Source organism: Bos indicus x Bos taurus, chromosome 27 (genome assembly GCF_003369695.1).
Source record: "Bos indicus x Bos taurus breed Angus x Brahman F1 hybrid chromosome 27, Bos_hybrid_MaternalHap_v2.0, whole genome shotgun sequence".
In the NCBI taxonomy this organism is placed as follows: Eukaryota; Metazoa; Chordata; class Mammalia; order Artiodactyla; family Bovidae; genus Bos; species Bos indicus x Bos taurus.
Genome location: NC_040102.1, coordinates 38,166,544 through 38,186,030, shown reverse-complemented (window position 1 = coordinate 38,186,030; position 19,487 = coordinate 38,166,544). Strand labels below are relative to the sequence as shown.

The 19,487-nt window shown below is 41.4% G+C and overlaps 1 protein-coding gene across 9 annotated transcripts in view; it reads right to left on the bottom strand.

Annotated features, from left to right (window-relative positions):
• Positions 1 to 19,487, bottom strand: part of PSD3 (pleckstrin and Sec7 domain containing 3) — a 495,595-nt gene that overhangs the window by 244,869 nt on the left and 231,239 nt on the right. For 7 of the 9 annotated variants that reach the window (XM_027529597.1, XM_027529598.1, XM_027529599.1 and 4 more), the window contains 2 exons: positions 1,215 to 1,409; positions 1,022 to 1,102 (listed from right to left, as the gene is read on the bottom strand). In XM_027529597.1, coding sequence (XP_027385398.1) covers positions 1,022 to 1,102; positions 1,215 to 1,409 — 276 coding nt within the window. Of the gene's footprint in view, positions 1 to 1,021; positions 1,103 to 1,214; positions 1,410 to 5,173; positions 5,287 to 5,367; positions 5,412 to 19,487 lie in introns of those variants that run through there. The other 2 variants (XM_027529606.1, XM_027529604.1) reach the window with 2 other exon arrangements.

Sequence of the window (19,487 nt, the reverse complement as noted above, 5' to 3'; positions counted from 1 at the left end):
TCTCACTCAACAAAGTAGATGCACTGACCTAAACATGAGATGAGAAAGAAAAAAATTATTCAGAATGTTCTAAGAAAACCTACTTTTGAAAGAAACATATCATAAACCATATTTTGATGATGAAAATGTTGCTGTCTTCCTTACTTGCAGTTAATCTAAATTATATTGACCTAACTTTAATTTCTCTTAAACTTTTTTTATAAACCACATGAGAAAGCAAAGCAAAAATATAGATCTTTCCCCTACCTTTACCTGTTTCCATCAGAAAACCTCTAAGTACCCCTGATTCATGCAAAGAGCTAGAGACTAACTCACTGCTGTGCTTTCTCACTTCACCTCCCAGGCTTCAGTTTCCTGATCTATAAAACTAGAGTGTTACACAAGATGATCTCAGAGCTCCCCCAGGCTCTGACACATCACAGAGTTTATAAGATTAAATGCTGGCTGGGTTTTACCTTCAGCTGTGCTTAGAAATTGACAGACAGTATGGTGTGAGACGTGAGGGTCAGGTGTCTCTAAACCCATTTGAACAGATCAGCCACAAGTAATAACTGACTAAAATAGTTTTACAGATAACTTCCTGCTGATTATCCTGATATTGATTTTTATCCCATTCATTAGATAATTTCAAAGTACTCTTTGAAAAGGCTATTAGGCTATTGTAAACAAATAATTAGAGAAAAAAGTCTTTAATTCTGCAGTCTATAAACTGTGCCTTTTAAAAAAATTTGATCATTCAAAAACCAAATTCCCACAGATTCCATTTCTCCAAGCTTTACTTTGCCAGCATTCTTTACTCTGTCATATACTTGGTGCAGAAAATGGGTTCATGTATAATTTCACAAAAACAATACATTTTCCCCACTTTCCACAACGTTTACTCTCCGTAATACACTCTGAGCTAAGGTCACAAAGTAACTGTGGGTCTAAAAAAGGAAAAATCAGACTACCTTCAGCACATCATTTTCTATTCTGAGAATTAATTATTTAGAAACAAAGAACAGGTGATGTTTAATCATACCTGAGAGATTGATCCAGTGTCATTCCTGTGAAATCAAAAAACTTCAAATATTCTTCCGCAACTAGTTTGCTAAATTCATTGCTGTAAGAAAACAAATAGATTTGGCTATTAAAACTGAAGCCACCTGAACACACACACACACACACACGCTTATAAGGGTGCACTCAGACACCAGCCCTGGAACGGAACGTACTTCTTGCCCAGGTGCTTTGCCACGTCCGACCTTTTGAACCTGTCGAGCTGATAAAGGCGCTTGGCCAGCCTTTTGGCTGCTTCTGTGTTGCTGCTGGTACTGTTACTGAGACTTCCTGAGGCCTCCTTTTCCAGAATTTCAGTGCTCCCCATTTCAGAATGAGCCTCTAGCAGAGCTGTCTTCACCCCAGCATTGCTGTAAAAATTGATAAAGAAGGAAACAAAAGAATAGAAAAGATTGTTCTTGTGTGGCAAAAAGGAAAATAGCTAAGGAAATTATCACGATATTGTAGAACAAATGAAAAACTATTTTAAATGATATACCTTATGCTTCATTATTAATAAAAATATTCTCAGTTCCTGTATTTTGACATACTAGAGAAGTGATTGCTTAAACCCTAGATAAGCAGTTCTCAAACCTTTTGGTCTCAAACCTTGATATTCTTACAAGTATAGAAGACTTCAAAGACCTTTGTGTATATGGGTTATGTCTACTTATATTCACTGCATGAGTAATTAAAATGGAAAAATTCAAATATTCATTTAATAATAAAAAATCCATTTCACAAATATAGACAAACATTTAATTAAAAATAACTATATTTTCTTTTTTATTTTATTTTATTTTTTTTATTTTATTTTATTTTTTTTAGCTGTAAGATGCATCTTTATTTTATAAACCATTAGGAAAGTAAAAAAAAAACCTGCTTTTTAATTTAATCAAGGTACAATATTTTGTTATTTGAAATTTTTAGTTTAAACATATGGAAAAAGCTTTTTTTTTTTTTTTTTTTAAATTAAAAAAATTTCAGGTATACACGTGCTCCCCATCCTGAACCCTCCTCCCTCCCCCCTCCCCATACCATCCCCCTGGGCCGTCCCAGCGCACCAGCCCCAAGCATCCAGCATCGTGCACTGAACCTGGACTGGCATCTCGTTTCATACATGACATTTCACGTGTTTCAATGTCATTCTCCCAAAACTTCCCACCCTCTCCCTATTTTATTTTTAAACTTTACATAATTGTATTAGTTTTGCCAAATATCAAAATGAATCTGCTATATTTTCTAAAACAATAGCATAAATTGTAAAGAGACAAGCAAGAGAGATTTACTTCTTTTACGTATTTCTTTAATGTCTGGTGCAGCTAGAAGACAGCTGGACTTCACAGCCACTTCTACATTAGATCATCAGCAATACATCACTGTGGCTGAAAATATCAAGAAAATCTGGCCTCCACAGAAATAGGAAAATAGGGAGCACTTTAATATCCTTAATTGTGGATATTGCTTTTTGATATGATGCCAAAATAAAACAAGTGGTAGTTTCTTAAAAGTTAGTTGTAATATACTGATAGAATCTAAACTTTATCAGAGAGTTTTTTTGTAAAAATGTCCCACACTTTGAATGCATCTTACCCAGGCATGATTCTGCAACATGAATTGGTCAACTGAAGAATATTTGCTGACACATTTCATTATTTAAAAAAGAAATCCCATTTACTAACATTGCCACTAACATCCTCAGAAAAGTTGCTAAGTACTGGGAAGCTGCCAAACTTGGTGGTAGATACAAGTTTTCCAAAATCCTAATTTTTTATTGAAACTTAAATTTTATCACTGGCAACAAAAAAAAATGACAGTTGTTTTCCTTAAATAGGCTCACTCCATTAGTTTTCAAGAAAATGTTTGCCAAAGCCAGTTTATCAGTTAGACTTTGAAAGAAAATGGCATTTCCATGAAAAAAGTGACTAGCATAAAGCTCACAACTCAAACTACGTGAGTGCTTTTCCTAGAGTGCTTCAAGTAGAGTTTCCATTTCACTGCATGTGAAATTAAATGCCAGGTAGCCAAGGGCTGAAAAGTAATTAACTGGCACTGCTTTATCAAGGACATCATTAGGTGAAACCGGCCTTCATTTTTATTTTGAATGCACAGCAGAGAAGAGTGTAACACCTGGACCAGCGTGGTGCTGCTGCCTTGGCTGGCCCCCTGGGGCTTCCATCACTGCTTTCGTACAATCAGCGTGTATCAACTTTGGTGTCGACAGAGGGAAAGAGGACAAGAGTGCTGCACTGTTATTACAAAATAATTTCGGCCTCAGAAACCCACTGAAAGGGTCTCAGGAAGCTACAAGCACACGGTGAGAACCTCAGCTCTCGCTGGGTGCCACAGCACACACCTGTAACACCAGCCTCGAGAACGCTGTCATTCCCAGACCTTCATTTTGACTTCTAACAAAGCAGAGCCATGCCCGTGGTAAGCAACCGTGCTTAAGGAGCCTTCCAGCACACTTACTGTGGACTCTAAAGCAAAACTTTTTTTCTGTGATGAACCAGAGAGTAAATATTTCAGGCTTGCAGGCCACATAAGCTCGCTGTCACACATGCTTTTTTGATTTTGTTGTTTTTTTCACAGCCTTTCAATGATGCAAAAGCCATTCCAGGAGACCCTGAATCCTAGTCTGCATTCCCTTGCCCTACTCCACAGCTCTTTAACTTGTCCTGAATTATAAGCAGAGAATCACTGACTGTCCAAACCAGGGCAGTCTGAGGAGGAAACAGAGATGGTAAAATCATTAAATATGTGGTTGCAATTGTTACAACGTGGGGAAAAAAGTGTTACCAAGAAAAAAAACTAGTTGTAAACTTACAAAAAGTCCTTATAGCAAAGGGAAGACATTTTTAAGCAGAGCTGCTCAAGCTCTACCTTGGCACCTATCTACATAAGTCACAATATCCCATGTCGCATTGACCCCACCATCTACGTGGTAGCTTCTGCACAGCCGGCAAAAGCCCAAGGAGTGCCTGGGGCTGCAGGGTCCCGGCGCCCCCAGCCACTGCTGGACGTGAAGGGGTCACTGTCCCTCGCAGCCTCTCGCCAAGCCCACTTATCAGCAAGCACTGCACAAGTCTTTTACACCCAAACCATGTGAAATTTCTGTTCAACACATCAGCTCACACACTCCAGACACGACTGTGGAGAAGCTGGACGTTCAAAGTAGAGGTGTGCAAACCTGCGTTGACTTCTTTTACTGTAACAGTTGATAATAATGCTTCGTTTTTCTAAAGTCAAAGTCGGATGCTAAACCACAGTCCATGCCAAGACAACAGACACAAACGGGAATCCAGCCAGGCAAACCAAGACATGTGGTAACCCTCCCTAAACAATCAGCCGCCTTAAACAATCTTCCAACAGAAAGACCCACCAATTAAAACAAATTGCCTTATTACAATAAAATCTTCACACAAATACATTTAAATATTGTTTTCATTGTAAATCTTCCTTTATAAAGTTCACATTACCAAATGGTGTTCTGAAATTTATCCCATCAGACAATTGAATTATTTATTATATACAGCAAACCTGTAGGCAAATTCATAGAAAATTATTTCTTTTAAAGGTCACCTCACCCTTTGTGTTTTCCCAAATAAATGGTGGAAGTGTAAAACATTTACTCTAAGAACTCTTTTATTTACAGTCAAGTCGTCTTTATAAAGAGTCGGCACGACTGAGCGAGCGACTTGACTTGAGTCTTTATAATTATGAAAAGAAGACCCCTGGAGTTGTGCCCCCATACATTCTCTTAGTCTGCATATTAGTGATTGTGTAGAAGAAAACAATGTCAAAAAAAGGATTTTTCTTCTCAAATAAACTGCTACTTATTACTGCTTACTTCTCAGGGCAAACTCATGGCATGCACTTAATCATTCCATGAAAACAGCGTAATTATACTACATACAAAGCACTGCAATGATGCTGTTCAAACACAAGAGGCTTATCCTGACAAATACGTTCATTACATGTACTTAGAAATACAAGCATTTTAAAATGCAGTATTGATTCCCACTCCTTACGTTTCTCATTCCTCATGTTTACTGCCTCTCTTCCTGACCTGGCCAGTCTATGTTACCTCATTTTCCTCACATTCCCCAGGAGGAGGTAATTTAAAAATCTGTACCAATCAGAATACTCTGAATCTTCTTGAAACAAAATGCAGAGAAGAGGGAAGTAAGGAATAAAATGAAGATCAGCATTTCCAGTCCTAGATGGCTCCATCCCACCCCATTCACAGTTAACGAGAGAACTCCAACGAGCAGAGGCTGCGCTTTCTAACTCAGAAAGCCTGGAAGTGTGATGGCAGTGCCGACTCACCAGCAGTGTGACAGGCACCACGAGGCCATCCTGGAGCCCAGGGTGCACCCGGGCCATCTTCCCTCCCCGGTGCCCCCCAGGACCCGCCACCCCCCAGCACCACTGTCTGCTGGTTCACAGGGCTCCCAAGGACCCAGCTCCCTGTGAGGTCATCTTACTATGACCTCACACTCCTGGAAGCGTTTACTGTTGGGGGGGTTGTAATGCTTTTACAGTGCTACTCAAAACAGAAGCCAGAACACAGGGGCCACTGTACATCAAGAGCATAAACAACAATGGCAGCTCGGCCTTGTTCACACTCGACGAAGTGACTCGTGACCCCTCTCGGCGGGAGTGACACCCCCATTTGTTTCCTGGATACACAAGACATTGTCCGTCTAGTCCGCTGAGTGTTAGATGCTTTCAGGAGTCTGAATTTTCCCTTCTTTATGGCTCCCCTTTTCTTCTCGATCAAGTTAACTTTAAATCTCCTAAGGTCAAATCCTTACTAGTCATTTAAGTACAGAAAAGACTCCCCAAAGGTTCTCCCTGCGATATATATAAATGCACACCTCAAGACAAATATGGTTATATCCTATCTCAGTATCATCAAAAGAGGACCAGATCACTGAGTCTGCCCACCAAGCCTTTCACAACCTTTTCAGCATACTTTAGATTATGCCCAATCTTTGAGTATACTTTAGATGACATACTTTTTAGCATGTTTTAGATAAAACACTTCCCAAATAAAATAGCACACCCAGTTAAATAGCACACCCAGAATTTCAAATAAACAAAAAACAGTTTTTACTGAAAATATGTCTTAATAATTTCATGGGGCATATGGACACTAAAAAAAAAATCATTATTCATCTGAAATTCAAAGTTAACTGGGCACCCTGATTTTACCTGATAACACTATCTCATGAATGCCTGTTCTAAATCAGATTCCTTCCAGGTTTGTTTGACTGGCTTCTGTGACTTAATTTTTATTCCTACGATTTTTCTATTGTTTTATCTTCTCTCAGTTGACTGATCTGCTGATTCCTCCTTGCTGCTACTGCTGCTGCTAAGTCGCTTCAGTCGTGTCCGACTCTGTGCGACCCCAGAGATGGCAGCCCACGAGGCTCCCCTGTCCCTGGGATTCTCCAGGAAAGAACACTGGAGTGGGTTACCATTTCCTTCTCCAGATTTCTCCTTAATGTCCTCCAAATACAAAAGGAAAACCCTCTTTTCTCTGCACTGTCACCCTTCTTCCCCAGCCTGCACACTGCCACCATGCATGTGATAAAATAAAATCCCTCCTTGACAAACATCCTGCACAAGACGAAAGCCCATGTCCTGTGGCAGGTCGGTGAGGCCCTTCACAAGCCGACCCTGACTGCCCGTTTACACTGGTCACCCCCATTGCCTTCGTGTTGGGGCCACACGGAGACGTCAGCTGTGCTCACATCCCTCTCCCCTTCGTGTTGGGGCCACATGGAGACGTCAGCTGTGCTCACATCCCTCTCCCGTTCGTGTTGGGGCCACACGGAGACGTCAGCTGTGCTCACATCCCTTTCCCCTTCGTGTTGGGGCCACACGGAGACGTCAGCTGTGCTCACATCCCTTTCCTGTCCTTCCCATTGCCACTCCCATCACCCCTACCCAAAATCCTGGAGTTCACAAATTCTGCAAACTCGTGATCCTACAAGAGCCCAAGGGAAATAACAGCTATTCTAAGAATCTTACTCCAACTCCCTGGTTGCATTCTCAGAGCAAACCTAGTTATTTCTTTATTACAGCTTTGCATTTTCAAAGTCCCACCTCTCTCACCTACCACTATCTTAAACTTCACTTTGTATCCACAGGGGTGGGCTGAAATTAGTCAACAGCCATCTTTTAAAAGAACGAAGAACTGAGCGACCAACTGTATCCACGCCTTCGATGTCTTCTGTGCTCCAACAGGAACAACATGGGGCACTCGCTTTCTATCGTGTTCAGCTGCCAAACCATGACCGACTTTTGCGACCCCATGGACTGTGGCCGGCCAGGCCTCCCTGTCCCTCACCATTTCTAGGACTGTGCCCAAGTTCATGGCCACTGAATCAGTGATGCCATCCAACCATCGCATCCTCTGTTGCCCTCCTTTCTTTCTGCCTTCAATCTTTCCCAGCACCGGGGTCTCTTTCCCGTGAATCAGCTCTTCACACCAGGCAGCCAAAGTACTGGAGTTTGATTAGGTTGGTACAAAAGTACCTGCGGTTTCAGACCATCAATTTTAAGTCACTATAACTAGGCTCAAACACATCATTATTAATCAAAACAAGAACCATCACAATCAACACATTTTTGCCAAGGAGAAATAAAGCAAAAAAAAAAAAACCCATGCTTCAGGATCTGATGAACTCTGGGAAAGCAGTTTCTGCCTCCGGACGGTTGTGAAAGTGTTTTCCCTGCAGAAAGTTTTCAAGATGCCCGAAGAAGTGGTAGTCAGTTGGTGATATGTCAGGCGAAATGGCGGATGAGATGAAACTTTGTAGCCCAATTCATTCAACTTCTGAAGCGCTGGTTATGAACCATGTGGTCGGGAGTTGTCATGGAGAAGAACTGGGCCCATTCTATTGCCCAATACCAGAGGCAGGTGTTGCAGTTTTCAGTGTGTCTCATCGATTTGCTGAGCACACTTCTCAGATGGAATGGTTTCCCTGGGATTCAGAAAGCTGTAGTGCATCAGATGGCAGCAGACCACCAACGTGACCATGACCCTTTTCTGGTGCAAGTGTGACCTTGGGAAGTGCTCTGGAGCTTCCTCTCGGTCCAACCACTGAGCTCGTCATCACTGGCTGTCATATAAAATCCACTTTTCATTACACATAATAATCTGGTTGAGAAATGGTTTGTTGTTGTAGAATAAGAGAAGACAACACTTCAAAATGATTATTTTTAAATTTTTGGTCTGCTCATGAGGCACCCCCTTGTCAAGCCTTTTCACCTTCCCAATTTGCTTCAAATGCCAATGACCACAGAATGGCTGACACTGAGTTCTTCGGCAACTTGTGCAGCTGTAAGAGGATCAGCTTCAATAATGCTCTCAATTGGTTGTTGTCAACTTCCATGGGCCAGCCACATTCCTCATCTTCAAGGCTCCCTTCTCCTTTGCAAAACTTCTTGAACCACCACTACACTGCATGTTCATTAGCAGTTGCTGGGCCAAACGCATTGTTGATGCGAGTTGTCTCTGTTGCTTTACGACCCATTTTGAACTCAAATAAACATATCGCTCAAATTTGCTTTTTGTCTAGCATCATTTCTATAGTCTAAATATAAACAGCAACAAGTCATTAGCAAAAAAAAGCAAAGCGAGAAATGCATATTAAAATGATGTATAACATATCCACACTTAAGAACATATTCCAATATCAAATGGCAAAGTTTAACAATGTAAAAACGCAATTACTTGTGCACCAACCTAACAGTTCAATATAACTGATCCTGAAAAGTTCCAAGCGGACTGATATCAGCAGAGGGTACCAGATACACTATCTCACTTCATACTTACTTTGAGTTTAAGTTTTTTTAATGTTTTTAAATTTTTATATAATTGTGATAATAAAACTAGGTTAAAAAATTTAAGAAGGCTAAGGTACGCCTCCTGCATTTAGAAAACAACAATCAACAGTCACCTACTTCAGTTTCATACATAAGCAAGTCAGAGGCAAGTCAGAAGAATCCCAAGGAGTAAGAGGAAATGACTCCAGTCACAAGTGGAATAAAAGGTCAGAGAGAGCGCTGTGACCATGTAGGCTGAGGATGCAGTCACCGAGGCCTGAAGCTAGCAGACTCAGGGGAGTCAGAATGAAGGTGGTCAAGAAGGGTTCTCAGGACAATAGCTCGAGTGAGGTACACTTAGAATCCAGAAGCATAAACATCCCCTGAGAAAGGAAAGGACGTCTTCTTGGCTTCCATTATCTATGGCACTTATTTCTCAGGAAGAGCAGCGGTAGCAACTAATCTTTAAAAAAAAATAAAACAACTCTTTATCAAAAAATTTTAATTACTTTTTTATTGAAGTATAGTTGATTTCCACTGCTGTATTAGTTTCAGGTAACAAAGCCATTCAGTAATACATACATATATATCTACATTCTTTTTCAGGCTTTTGTCTCTCATAGGTTATTATAAAATACTGAGTATAATTCCCTGTGCTGTACAGTAGGTCCTTGTTATTTATTTTATATATAGTAGTATATATATGTTAACCTCAAACTCCTGATTTATCCCTCTGCTTTTTCCTCTTTGGTAAACATGATTGTTTCATTCGTTTGTCAGTCCATTTCTGTTTTATACTTTAAGTTCATTTGTATCACTTTTATTTTTTTAGATTCCACATTTAAGGGATATTATATATGTCTCTGTCTGGCTTACTCCTTAGTATGGTAATCTCTAGGTCCATCCATGTTGGTGCAAATAGCATTATTTCATTCTTTTTATGGCTGAGCAACATTCCACTGTATGTATGTACCACATCTTCTTCATCTACTTCTCTGTCAGCTGACTCTTAGATTGTTTCTCTGTCTGGACTATTGTAAGCAGTGCTGCAATTAATACTGAGGTGCCTGTATCTTTCTGAATTATGGTTTTCTCTGGATATTTGCCTCTGAGTGGGATTGCAGGATCATTTGGTAGTTCTATTTTTAGTTTTTTAAGGAACCTCCATATTGTTCTCCACAGGAGCTGTATCAATTTACATTCCTACCAACAATGTAGGAGGGTTCCCTTACATACTCTCCAACATGTGGAGAGTTTTCCACATACTCTCCAGCATTTATTATTTGTAGACTTTTTGGTGATGGCCATTCTGATCACTGTGGAGGTGATACCTCACTGTACTTTCGATTTGCATTTACCTAGTGATCGGAGATGGAGAAGGAAATGGCACCCCAGTCCAGTACTCTTGCCTGGAAAATCCTATGTACAGAGGAGCCTGGTAGGCTGTGGTCCATGGAATCGCTAGGAGTCAGACACGACTGAGTGACTTCACTTTCACTTTTCACTTTCATGCATTGGAGAAGGAAACGGCAATCCACTCCAGTGTCCTTGCCTGGAGAATCCCAGGGACTGGGGAGCCTGGTGGGCTGCCCTCTCTGGGGTCGCACAGAGTCGGACACGACTGAAGCGACTTAGCAGCAGCAGTGATCGGAGAAGGCAATGGCAACCCACTCCAGTACTCTTGCCTGGAAAATCCCATGGACGGAGGAGCCTGGAAGACTGCAGTCCATGGGGTCACTGAGGGTTGGGCACGACTTAGTGACTTCACTTTCACTTTTCACTTTCATGCACTGGAGAAGGAAATGGCAACCCACTCCAGTGTTCTTGCCTGGAGAATCCCAGGGATGGGGGAGCCTGGTGGGCTGCCGTCTATGGATGGGGTTGCACAGAGTTGGACACGACTGAAGTGACTTAGCAGTAGCAGTGACCATCAATGTTGAGCATCTTTTTATGAGCCTGTTGTATCCATTTGCATGTCTTTTTTGAGAAAAGTCTATTTAGAAGAGACACAAGATGGCGGAGGAGTAGGTGAAAATGGAGTACATCTATTTTCACAGAGGCATCAGGAATGTACCTTCAGATTCAGAGGATCTCACAGAGAACCAGCTGAGTACTAACAGGAGTCCCTGACCACCAGACAGGAATACGCAGTTCCACGCAGAACTCACTAGGATGAAGGAAGGAAGAGAAAAAGAGGAGCGTGAGCAGGACCTGACCTGCACCAGGGAGCGGGGGAGGTGAAGCAAGGGTGGGATCCCAGGCGGCCTGCTGAGGCAGAAGGAAGCATTTGAGGCCATCAGAGTAACAGCAGCTCATCGGAGACAGGCTGAAGGAAGCAAGAACCGCACGGACCATCCGTGCTGCGGTCCTACATACCCCGGACAAGGACACAAGTCCACCCGAAAGCGCGGCGGCTGGGAGCTGGAGCATGGGAGTGGAGAGCAGTCCCAGGGCCAGCACTGCTGTTAACTGAGGGAAGATGATGGCCCAAGGGGACAGGAAGGAGGAAATCTGCACGGAATGCCTTTGAAGGAACGCTGGGCAGCCAAGGAGGCAGGGCGCCACTGCTGAGTCACCGCAGCGGGTGGAGCCATCACTGTGGCCTCCCTCTCCACAGGCGGCGCAGGCAGCTGACCAATAGAGAAAGACCCCAGGGAGGGCGGCCCTTTGAGCGCCTGACCTGCAGAGCAGTAGAGAAGGCCCCCGGCCAGGGGTGCCCTTGAGTGCCTCCTATGTCAAGCGATAGAGAAGGACCATCCAGGAAGGCCCTTTGAGTGTCAGCTGCCAGAGGACAGAAGAGGATTCTAATAGGGCCATATCTTCTACACCTATGATGGCTGCCTTCCCTACACACCTGGTGCTGCCGGGTCCCCGTGATGCAAGCCACAGCGCCACCGCCACACTCGGTCCTCTCGGGGGCAGAGCTGACAGAGGCTAGAGAAGAATATTTACAGCATCCCATCTCCTGCAACCGTGGCTGCTGGCTTCCCTGTGCACCAGGCACCACTGGGGTCTGCATGATCCAAGCGGCCATGCCACCTGCACACTAGGTCCTCACTGGGGCAGAGCTGCCAGAGACTAGAAAAGAATCCTTACAGCACCATGTGTCCAGTGCCTGTGTGTGCTTCCCTGTGTATCTGGTTCAGCCGGGGTCCCCATGATCCGAGCAGCTGCACCACCTCCAGGCCCAGTCTTCACCGAGGCAGACCCAAGCCCTCCAGGGCAGCCTCAGGACCAAACTCCTAGGGATGATCCTCAGGCCGAGGTGGGGATAAAACAACAGTTGAGCTCCAGCGGCACAGTGATTAAGGAAAAGGATCAAAAACCTTCTCGCCAGCTGTACAAACTAAGGATTAAATCCACACCATCAGCTAGGTGGACTCTGTGTTTATGGAATACATAAAAGGACAATGAGTGTTCTCACAAAAGAAAACGCCCTAGCTCTGGCAGCTGTGGACATTGGAGGTGAGGGCATGCAGGAGTAGCACCAACTTAGGGTCTGAGCCGTCCCTACAGCAAGTCCTGAGACCAGACTCCTCGGTACTGGAGGGTTTCTTAGGGAAGCAGAAGTGGGCTGCGGCTCAAAGTGGCAGAAAGGACGCTGACAGCTGAGACCTGAGAAAAACATTTATTATTATTCTTATATTTTGATTCATTCTGTAGTTGGTGCAGGTTTTTTTTTCCCCCTCTTTTTTCCTCTGTTGCTGTGGTTGCTGTTTTCATTATGATCATTATCTATATTTTGGCTTTTGAGAATTTTTTTTGTTTTATTTTGTTTTTTAATCACGCTTTTAATTTCCTTTATTTCTACTTTGGCTTTCTGCAGTTTTGTGTATTTTTTTTTTCTTTTTTTGTTGTTCTATTCTTGTCGATATTTTTTATAGTAAATATAGATCTTTTTATATGCTAATTAACTTTGCTTTCCTATTTTTCCATTTTTTTCGTGGTGCTTGGCTGTCTTGTTCCCTTTGCTTTACTCCTCAGCTGGCACTATATTTTGGTCTCGTTTTCTGTTTTGTGTTGTCGTCAGTTTTGTTTTCAATTGGCCGGTATCATTTTTGGTTTCCTTTGCTCGCGGGGCCACTCTCCTTATTTACTTTGGTCTGTTTGGGGTTTGTGTGGGTGTATGTTCCTTTCTTTTTGATTCCATTTGTCTGATTTTTGCTTTTACCATTTGTCTGGGCTTTATTTTTTGACTCTTGAGTTTTCTGTTTATTTCTTATTTTATTAGTTATTTTCCTTTCTGGTTTTTGTTTCTTTTACTCCCCTTTATTGACATAACAAACAGCTTGTGGGGTCTTGGTTCCCCAACCAGAGGTCAGGTGTGAGCTCTTGGGGTGGGAGCGCTGAGTCCAGGACACTAGGCTGCCAGAGAACGCCTGACCTCGGGGAGGATTAATCAGTGAGAACGCCCACAAAGGCCTCCGGCTGAATCCAAGACCCTGAGCCCAACTGGCAGCAGCACCCACACAGGATGCCTCATGCAAACAACAAGCGAGACAACCCAAGTGCAATCAGCGGACAGGCTTCCCACAGACACCCCAAAACACACCACCTCACACAGTCCTGCTTATCAGAGGGGAAAAAGCTCACTTCCTTCCACCAGAAGGCAGGCACAAGTCCCGCCCAACACGAAGGCTACACCAGCCACTGGACGGAGGTCACCAACCAAGAGTACAGATCAAAAGCAAGAGACACTATGACCCTATAGCCTGGGGGAAGGAGACCTCAAACACAGTAAGTTAGACAAAATGAAAAGACAGAAATATTGTGCAAATGAAGGAATAAAGTAAAAACCCACAAGACAAAATAAATGAAAAGGAAATAGGCAAACTACCTAAAAAAGATTTCACAGTCATTGCAGTAAAGATGTTGCAAAATCTCAAAAATAGAATGAAAAAAATGCAAGAATCATTTAACACATTTGACAAGGACTTAAAAGAAATAAAGAAAAAACAGTGACAACATAATCACTGAAATTAAAAATATTCTAGAATGAATCAATAGCAGAATAACTGAGGCAGAAAGGATAAGTGAGGTGGAAGACAGATGGGGGAAATAACTGCTGAAGAGGAGAATAAAGAAAAGAGAATGAAAAGAATTGAGGATAGTCTCAGAGACCTCTGGGACAATATTAAATCCACCAACATTCGAATTACAGGGGTCTTAGAAGAAAAAGAGAAAAATAAAGGGTCTGAGAAATTTTTTGAAGGGATTATAGCCAAAAGCTTACCCAAAATGAGAAAAGAATAGTCAATCAATTCCAACAAATGCAGAGTTCCATACAGGATAAACCCAAGGAGAAACATGCCGAGACACATATTAATCAAACTAACAAAAATTAAACACAAAGAAAAAATATTAAAGGTAGCAAGAGAAAAGCAACAAGTAACATACAAGGAAAACCCCATAAGGTTAACAGCCGATTGATCAGCAGAAAGATCTCTGAAGGAGGATATATTTAAAATAATGAAAAGCAAAGATCTACAACCAATATTACTCTATCCAGCAAGGGTCTCATTCAGATTCAGAGAAATCAAAAGCTTTATAGATGGTCAAAAGTCAAAAGAGAATTCAGCACTACAAAAGCAGTTTTACAACAAATGCTAAAGGAATTTCCCCACAGAGGAAACAAGAAAAGACCCACAAAAATAAACCCAAAACAATAAAGTAAAGGTTAATAGGATCATACATATCAATAATTACTTTAAATGTAAATGGATTAAATGCTCCAAACAAAAGACTGGTTGAATGGATACAAAAATAAGACTCACATATATGCCATCTATATTAGACTCACTTCAGAACCAGAGCCAAATACAAACTGAAAGTGAGATAATGAAAAAAGATATTTCATGCAAACAGAAATCAAAAGAAAACTGGAGTAGCAATTCTCATATTAGACAAAATAGATCTTAAAGAATATTATAAGAGATAAGAAGGACACTACATAATGATCAAGGATCGACCCAACAAGACATAACTATAAATATTTATGCATCCAACAAAGGAACACCTGAATACATAAGGCAAACACTAGCAGACATAAAAGGGTAATTGACAGTAACATAATAATAATAGCAGGCTTTAATAAGTCACTTACACCAATGAACAGATCATGGAGACAGAAAATTAATAAGGAAACGCAAGCCTTCAGTGAAACACAAGCCCTAAATGACACATTTAGACCAGATGGACCTACTGATATCTTCAGGACATTCCATCCAAATGCAGCAAAAAACACTTTCTTCTCAAATGCACATGGAACATTCTCCAGGATAAATCACATATTGGGCCACAAATCAAGCCTCAGTAAATGTAAGAAAACTGAAATCATATCAAGCATCTTTTCTGACTACAATGCTATGAGTGTGTGTGTGTGCACACTCAGTTGTGTATGACTCTTTGCTACCCCGTGGACTGTAGCCCACCAGGCTCCTCTGTCCACGGAATCTTCCAGGCAAGAACAGTGGAGTGGGTTGCCATTTCCTACTCCAGGGCATCTTCTTGACCCAGGGTCAAACCCATGTCTCTTGCATTTCCTACACTGGCAGGCAGGTTCGTTACCAGCTGAGCCACCTATGAGATTAGATACCAAATACAGGGGAAAAAGGTATAAGAAACAGAAACACATGAAAATTAAACTATAGGCTTCTAATAACCAACAAGTCATTAAAGGGAAGTCAAAAAATACATAGAAACAAATGACAATGAAAATATGACAACCCCAAACCAATGGAATGCAGCAAAAGCAGTTCTAAGAGGGAAGTTTATAGCAATACAATTCTACCTCCAAAAACAAGAAAAACATCAAATTGACAAGCTAACCTTACACCTAAAGTGACTGGAAAAAGAAGAACAGGAAAACCCCAAGTTAGTAAAAGGAAAAAATCATAGAAGATAAGAGCAGAAATAAATGAAAAATAAATGAAGGGAACAACACCAATGATCAATAAAACTAAAAGCTGGTTCTTTGAGAAGACAAAATTTACAAACCATTAGCAAGATTTATCAAGAAAAAAAAGTGTGAAGACTCAAATCAGGAAAATTAGAGATGCAAAGGGAGAAATTAAAAGTCAACACAGACACACAAAGGATTATAATAGATGATTAAGAGCAACTATATGCCAACAAAATGGACAACCTGGAAGAAATGGAAAGGTTTGTAGAGAAGATCAACCTTCTAAGACTGAACCAGGAAGAAATAGAAATTACAACCAAGTAAATCACAGGTAGTGAAATTGAAAATGTGATAAAAAAAATCTCTCAAAAAACAAAAGTCCAGGGCCAGATGGCTTCACAGATAAATTCCATCAAATATTCAGAGATGAGCTATACCTATCCTTCTCAAACTCTCTCAAAAAGTTGGAGACAGAGGAACAATTTCAAACTCATTCTACAAGGCCACCATTACTCTGATACCAAAACTGGAAAAAGACACCATAACAAAAAGAAAATTACAGGCCAATATCACTAATTAACATAGATGCAAAAATCTTCAACAAAATTCTAGCAAATAAATCCAACAACACATTAAAAGGATCATATGCCAGGATCAAGGTGGGTTTATCCCAGGGATGCAAAGAGTCTTCTATATATCCAAATCAGTCAATGTGATATACCATGCTGCTGCTGCTGCTACTAAGTCGCTTCAGTCGTGTCCGATTCTATGCAACCCCATAGATGGCAGCCCACCAGGCTCTGCTGTCCCTGGGATTCTCCAGGCAAGAACACTGGAGTGGGTTGCCATTGCCTTCTCCATTGTGTGAAAGTGAAAAGTGAAAGTGAAGTGGCTCAGTCGTGTCCGACTTGTAGCGACCCCATGAACTGCAGCCTACCAGGCTCCTCCATCCATGGGATTTTCTAGGCAAGAGTACTGGAGTGGCTTGCCATTGCCTTCCATATTAACAAGTTAAAAGATAAACGTCATATGATACTCTGAATAGATGCAGAAAAAGCTTTCAACAAAGTTCAGCACCCATTTATGATTTAAAAAAAAAAACACTCTTCAGAAAATGGGCAGAGAAGGCACCTGTGTGTGCTGTGCTCAGTGACTTCAGCTGTGTCTGACTGTGCGTGACCCTGTGGACTGTTGCCTGACTGGCTCCTCTGTCCATGGCATTCTCCAGGCAAGAATACTGGAGTGGGTTGTTGAGCCCCCCTCCAGGGGATCTTTCCGATCCAGGGATTGAACCCACATCTCTTACATCCCCTGCACTGGCAGGCAGGTTCTTTACCACTAGCGTCACCTGGTAACTCAACATTATAAAGGCCATAGATGATACACCCACAGCTAACATTTTCTCAATGGTGAAAAGCTGAAAGCATTTCCTCTAAGATCAGGAACAAGACAAGGGTGCCCACTCTCACCACTATTATTCAACATAGTTTTGGAAGCCCTAGACATGGGAATCAGAGAAGAAATAGAAATAAAGGGAATTCAGATTGGAAAAGAAGAAGTAAAACTCTCACTGTTTGCAGACAATATGATTTACACATAGAAAACCCTAAAGATACTACCAAAAAATTAATAGAGCTAATTAGCGAATTTGGCAAAGTTGCAGGATCATAAAGTCAATACACAGAAATCTCTTGCTTTCCTATGCACTAGCAATGAAAAATCAGAATGAGAAAGTAAGTATTCAGTCCCATGTACCACTGCAATGAAAGGAGACAAAAGACCTGTATACGAAAAACTATAAGACACTGATGAAAGAAATCAAAGACAACACAACCAGATAAAGAGATATACCATGTTCCTAGATTGGAAGAATCAACAGTGTGAAAATGACCATACTACCCAGAGCAATCTACGAACTCAGTGCAATCCTTATCAAGTTACCAAAGGCATTTTCCACAGAACAAGAACAAAACATTTTACAATTTGTATGGAAACACGGAATATCCCAAATTTTCAAAGCAATCTTGAGAAAGGAAAATAGAGTTGGAGGAATCAACCTTCCTGACTTCAGATTATCCTACAAAGCTACAGTCATTAAGACAGAATGGTACTGGAACAAAGACAGAAATATAGACCAACAGAACAAGAAAGAAAGCCAAGAGATAAACCCACACAGCTATGGGCACCTTATCTTTAACAAAAGAGGCAAGAATACACAATGGAGAAAAGACAGTCTCTTCAATAAATGGGGCTGGGAAAACTGGATAGCTACATGTACAAGAATTAAATTAGAACACTTTCTAACATCTTGCGCCCAAATAAACTCAAAATGGATTAAAGACCTGAATGCAAGACCAGAAACTATAAAACTCCTAGAAGAAAACATAGGCAGAACACTCTGATATAAGTCACAGCAAGATCCTCTACGACCCACCTCCTAGAGTAATGAAAATTAAAACAAAAATAAAGAAGACCTAATTAAAGCTAAAAGCTTTTGCACAGCAAAGGAAACCATAAACAAGATGAAAAGACAACTCTCAGAATGGGAGAAAATAACTACAAATGAAGCAACTGATAAAGGATTAATCTTCAACGTATACAATCAGCTCATGTAGGTCAGTATCAGAATAACAAAAAACCCAATCATGAAATGGGCAGAAGACCTAAACAGACATTTCTCCAAAGAAGACAAACAGATGGCTAATAAACACATGAAAAAATGCTCAACATCACTTATTATTAGACTAATGCAAATCAAAACTACAATGATGTATCACCTCACACTGGTCAGAACACCCATTATCAAAAAATCTACAAACAATAAATGCTGGAGAGGATGTGGAGAAAAGGGAACCCTCCTGCACTGTTGATGAGAATGTAAATTGATACAGCCACTTTGAAGAACAGTGTGGAGACTCATTTAAAAATTAGGAATAAAATTACCATACGGCCCAGCCATCTCACTACTGGGCATATACCCTAAGAAAACCAAAATTCTAAAAAACACATGTAGCCCAATGTTCATTACAGCACTGTTCACAATAGTCGGGACATGGAAGCAACCTAGATGCCCATCGACAGATGAATGGATAAAGAAGTTGTGGTACAGATAAAAATGACTGAATGTGAGTGAATTCTAGTGAGGTGGATGAACCCAGAGCCTGCTACAGAGAGTGACGTAAGTGTAAAGACAAATATCATATATTAGCAAATGTATATGGAATCTAGAAAACTGCTACTGATGAACCTATTTGGGGGCAGCAGTAGAGATGCAGACATAGACAGCAGACTTGTGGACGCAGGAGGGAAAGGAGAGGGTGGGGTGAATGAGAGAGGGCCACTGAGACACACGCGCTACCACGTGCAAACACGGACGGCCAGTGGGGTCTGCTCCAGGACACAGGGACCTTGGCCAGTGCTCTGTGACAGCCTCGAGAGGAGGACGGGATGCGGGGTAGGAAGGATGTAGGAAGGATGTTCATGAGGGAGGGGACGTATTTATACATGAGGGACTCATGTTGATGCATGGCAGAAACCAGCACAGCATTGTAAAGCAATTATACTCCAAGTAATAATAAAAATTAAAAACAAAAAGAAATGTGTATTTAGACCTTCTGCCCATTAACTGGGTTGTTTGTTCTAACGATTTGGAGCACATAATCTGTTTGTATATTTTGGAGTTTAATCCTTTGTTGGTCACATCATTGGC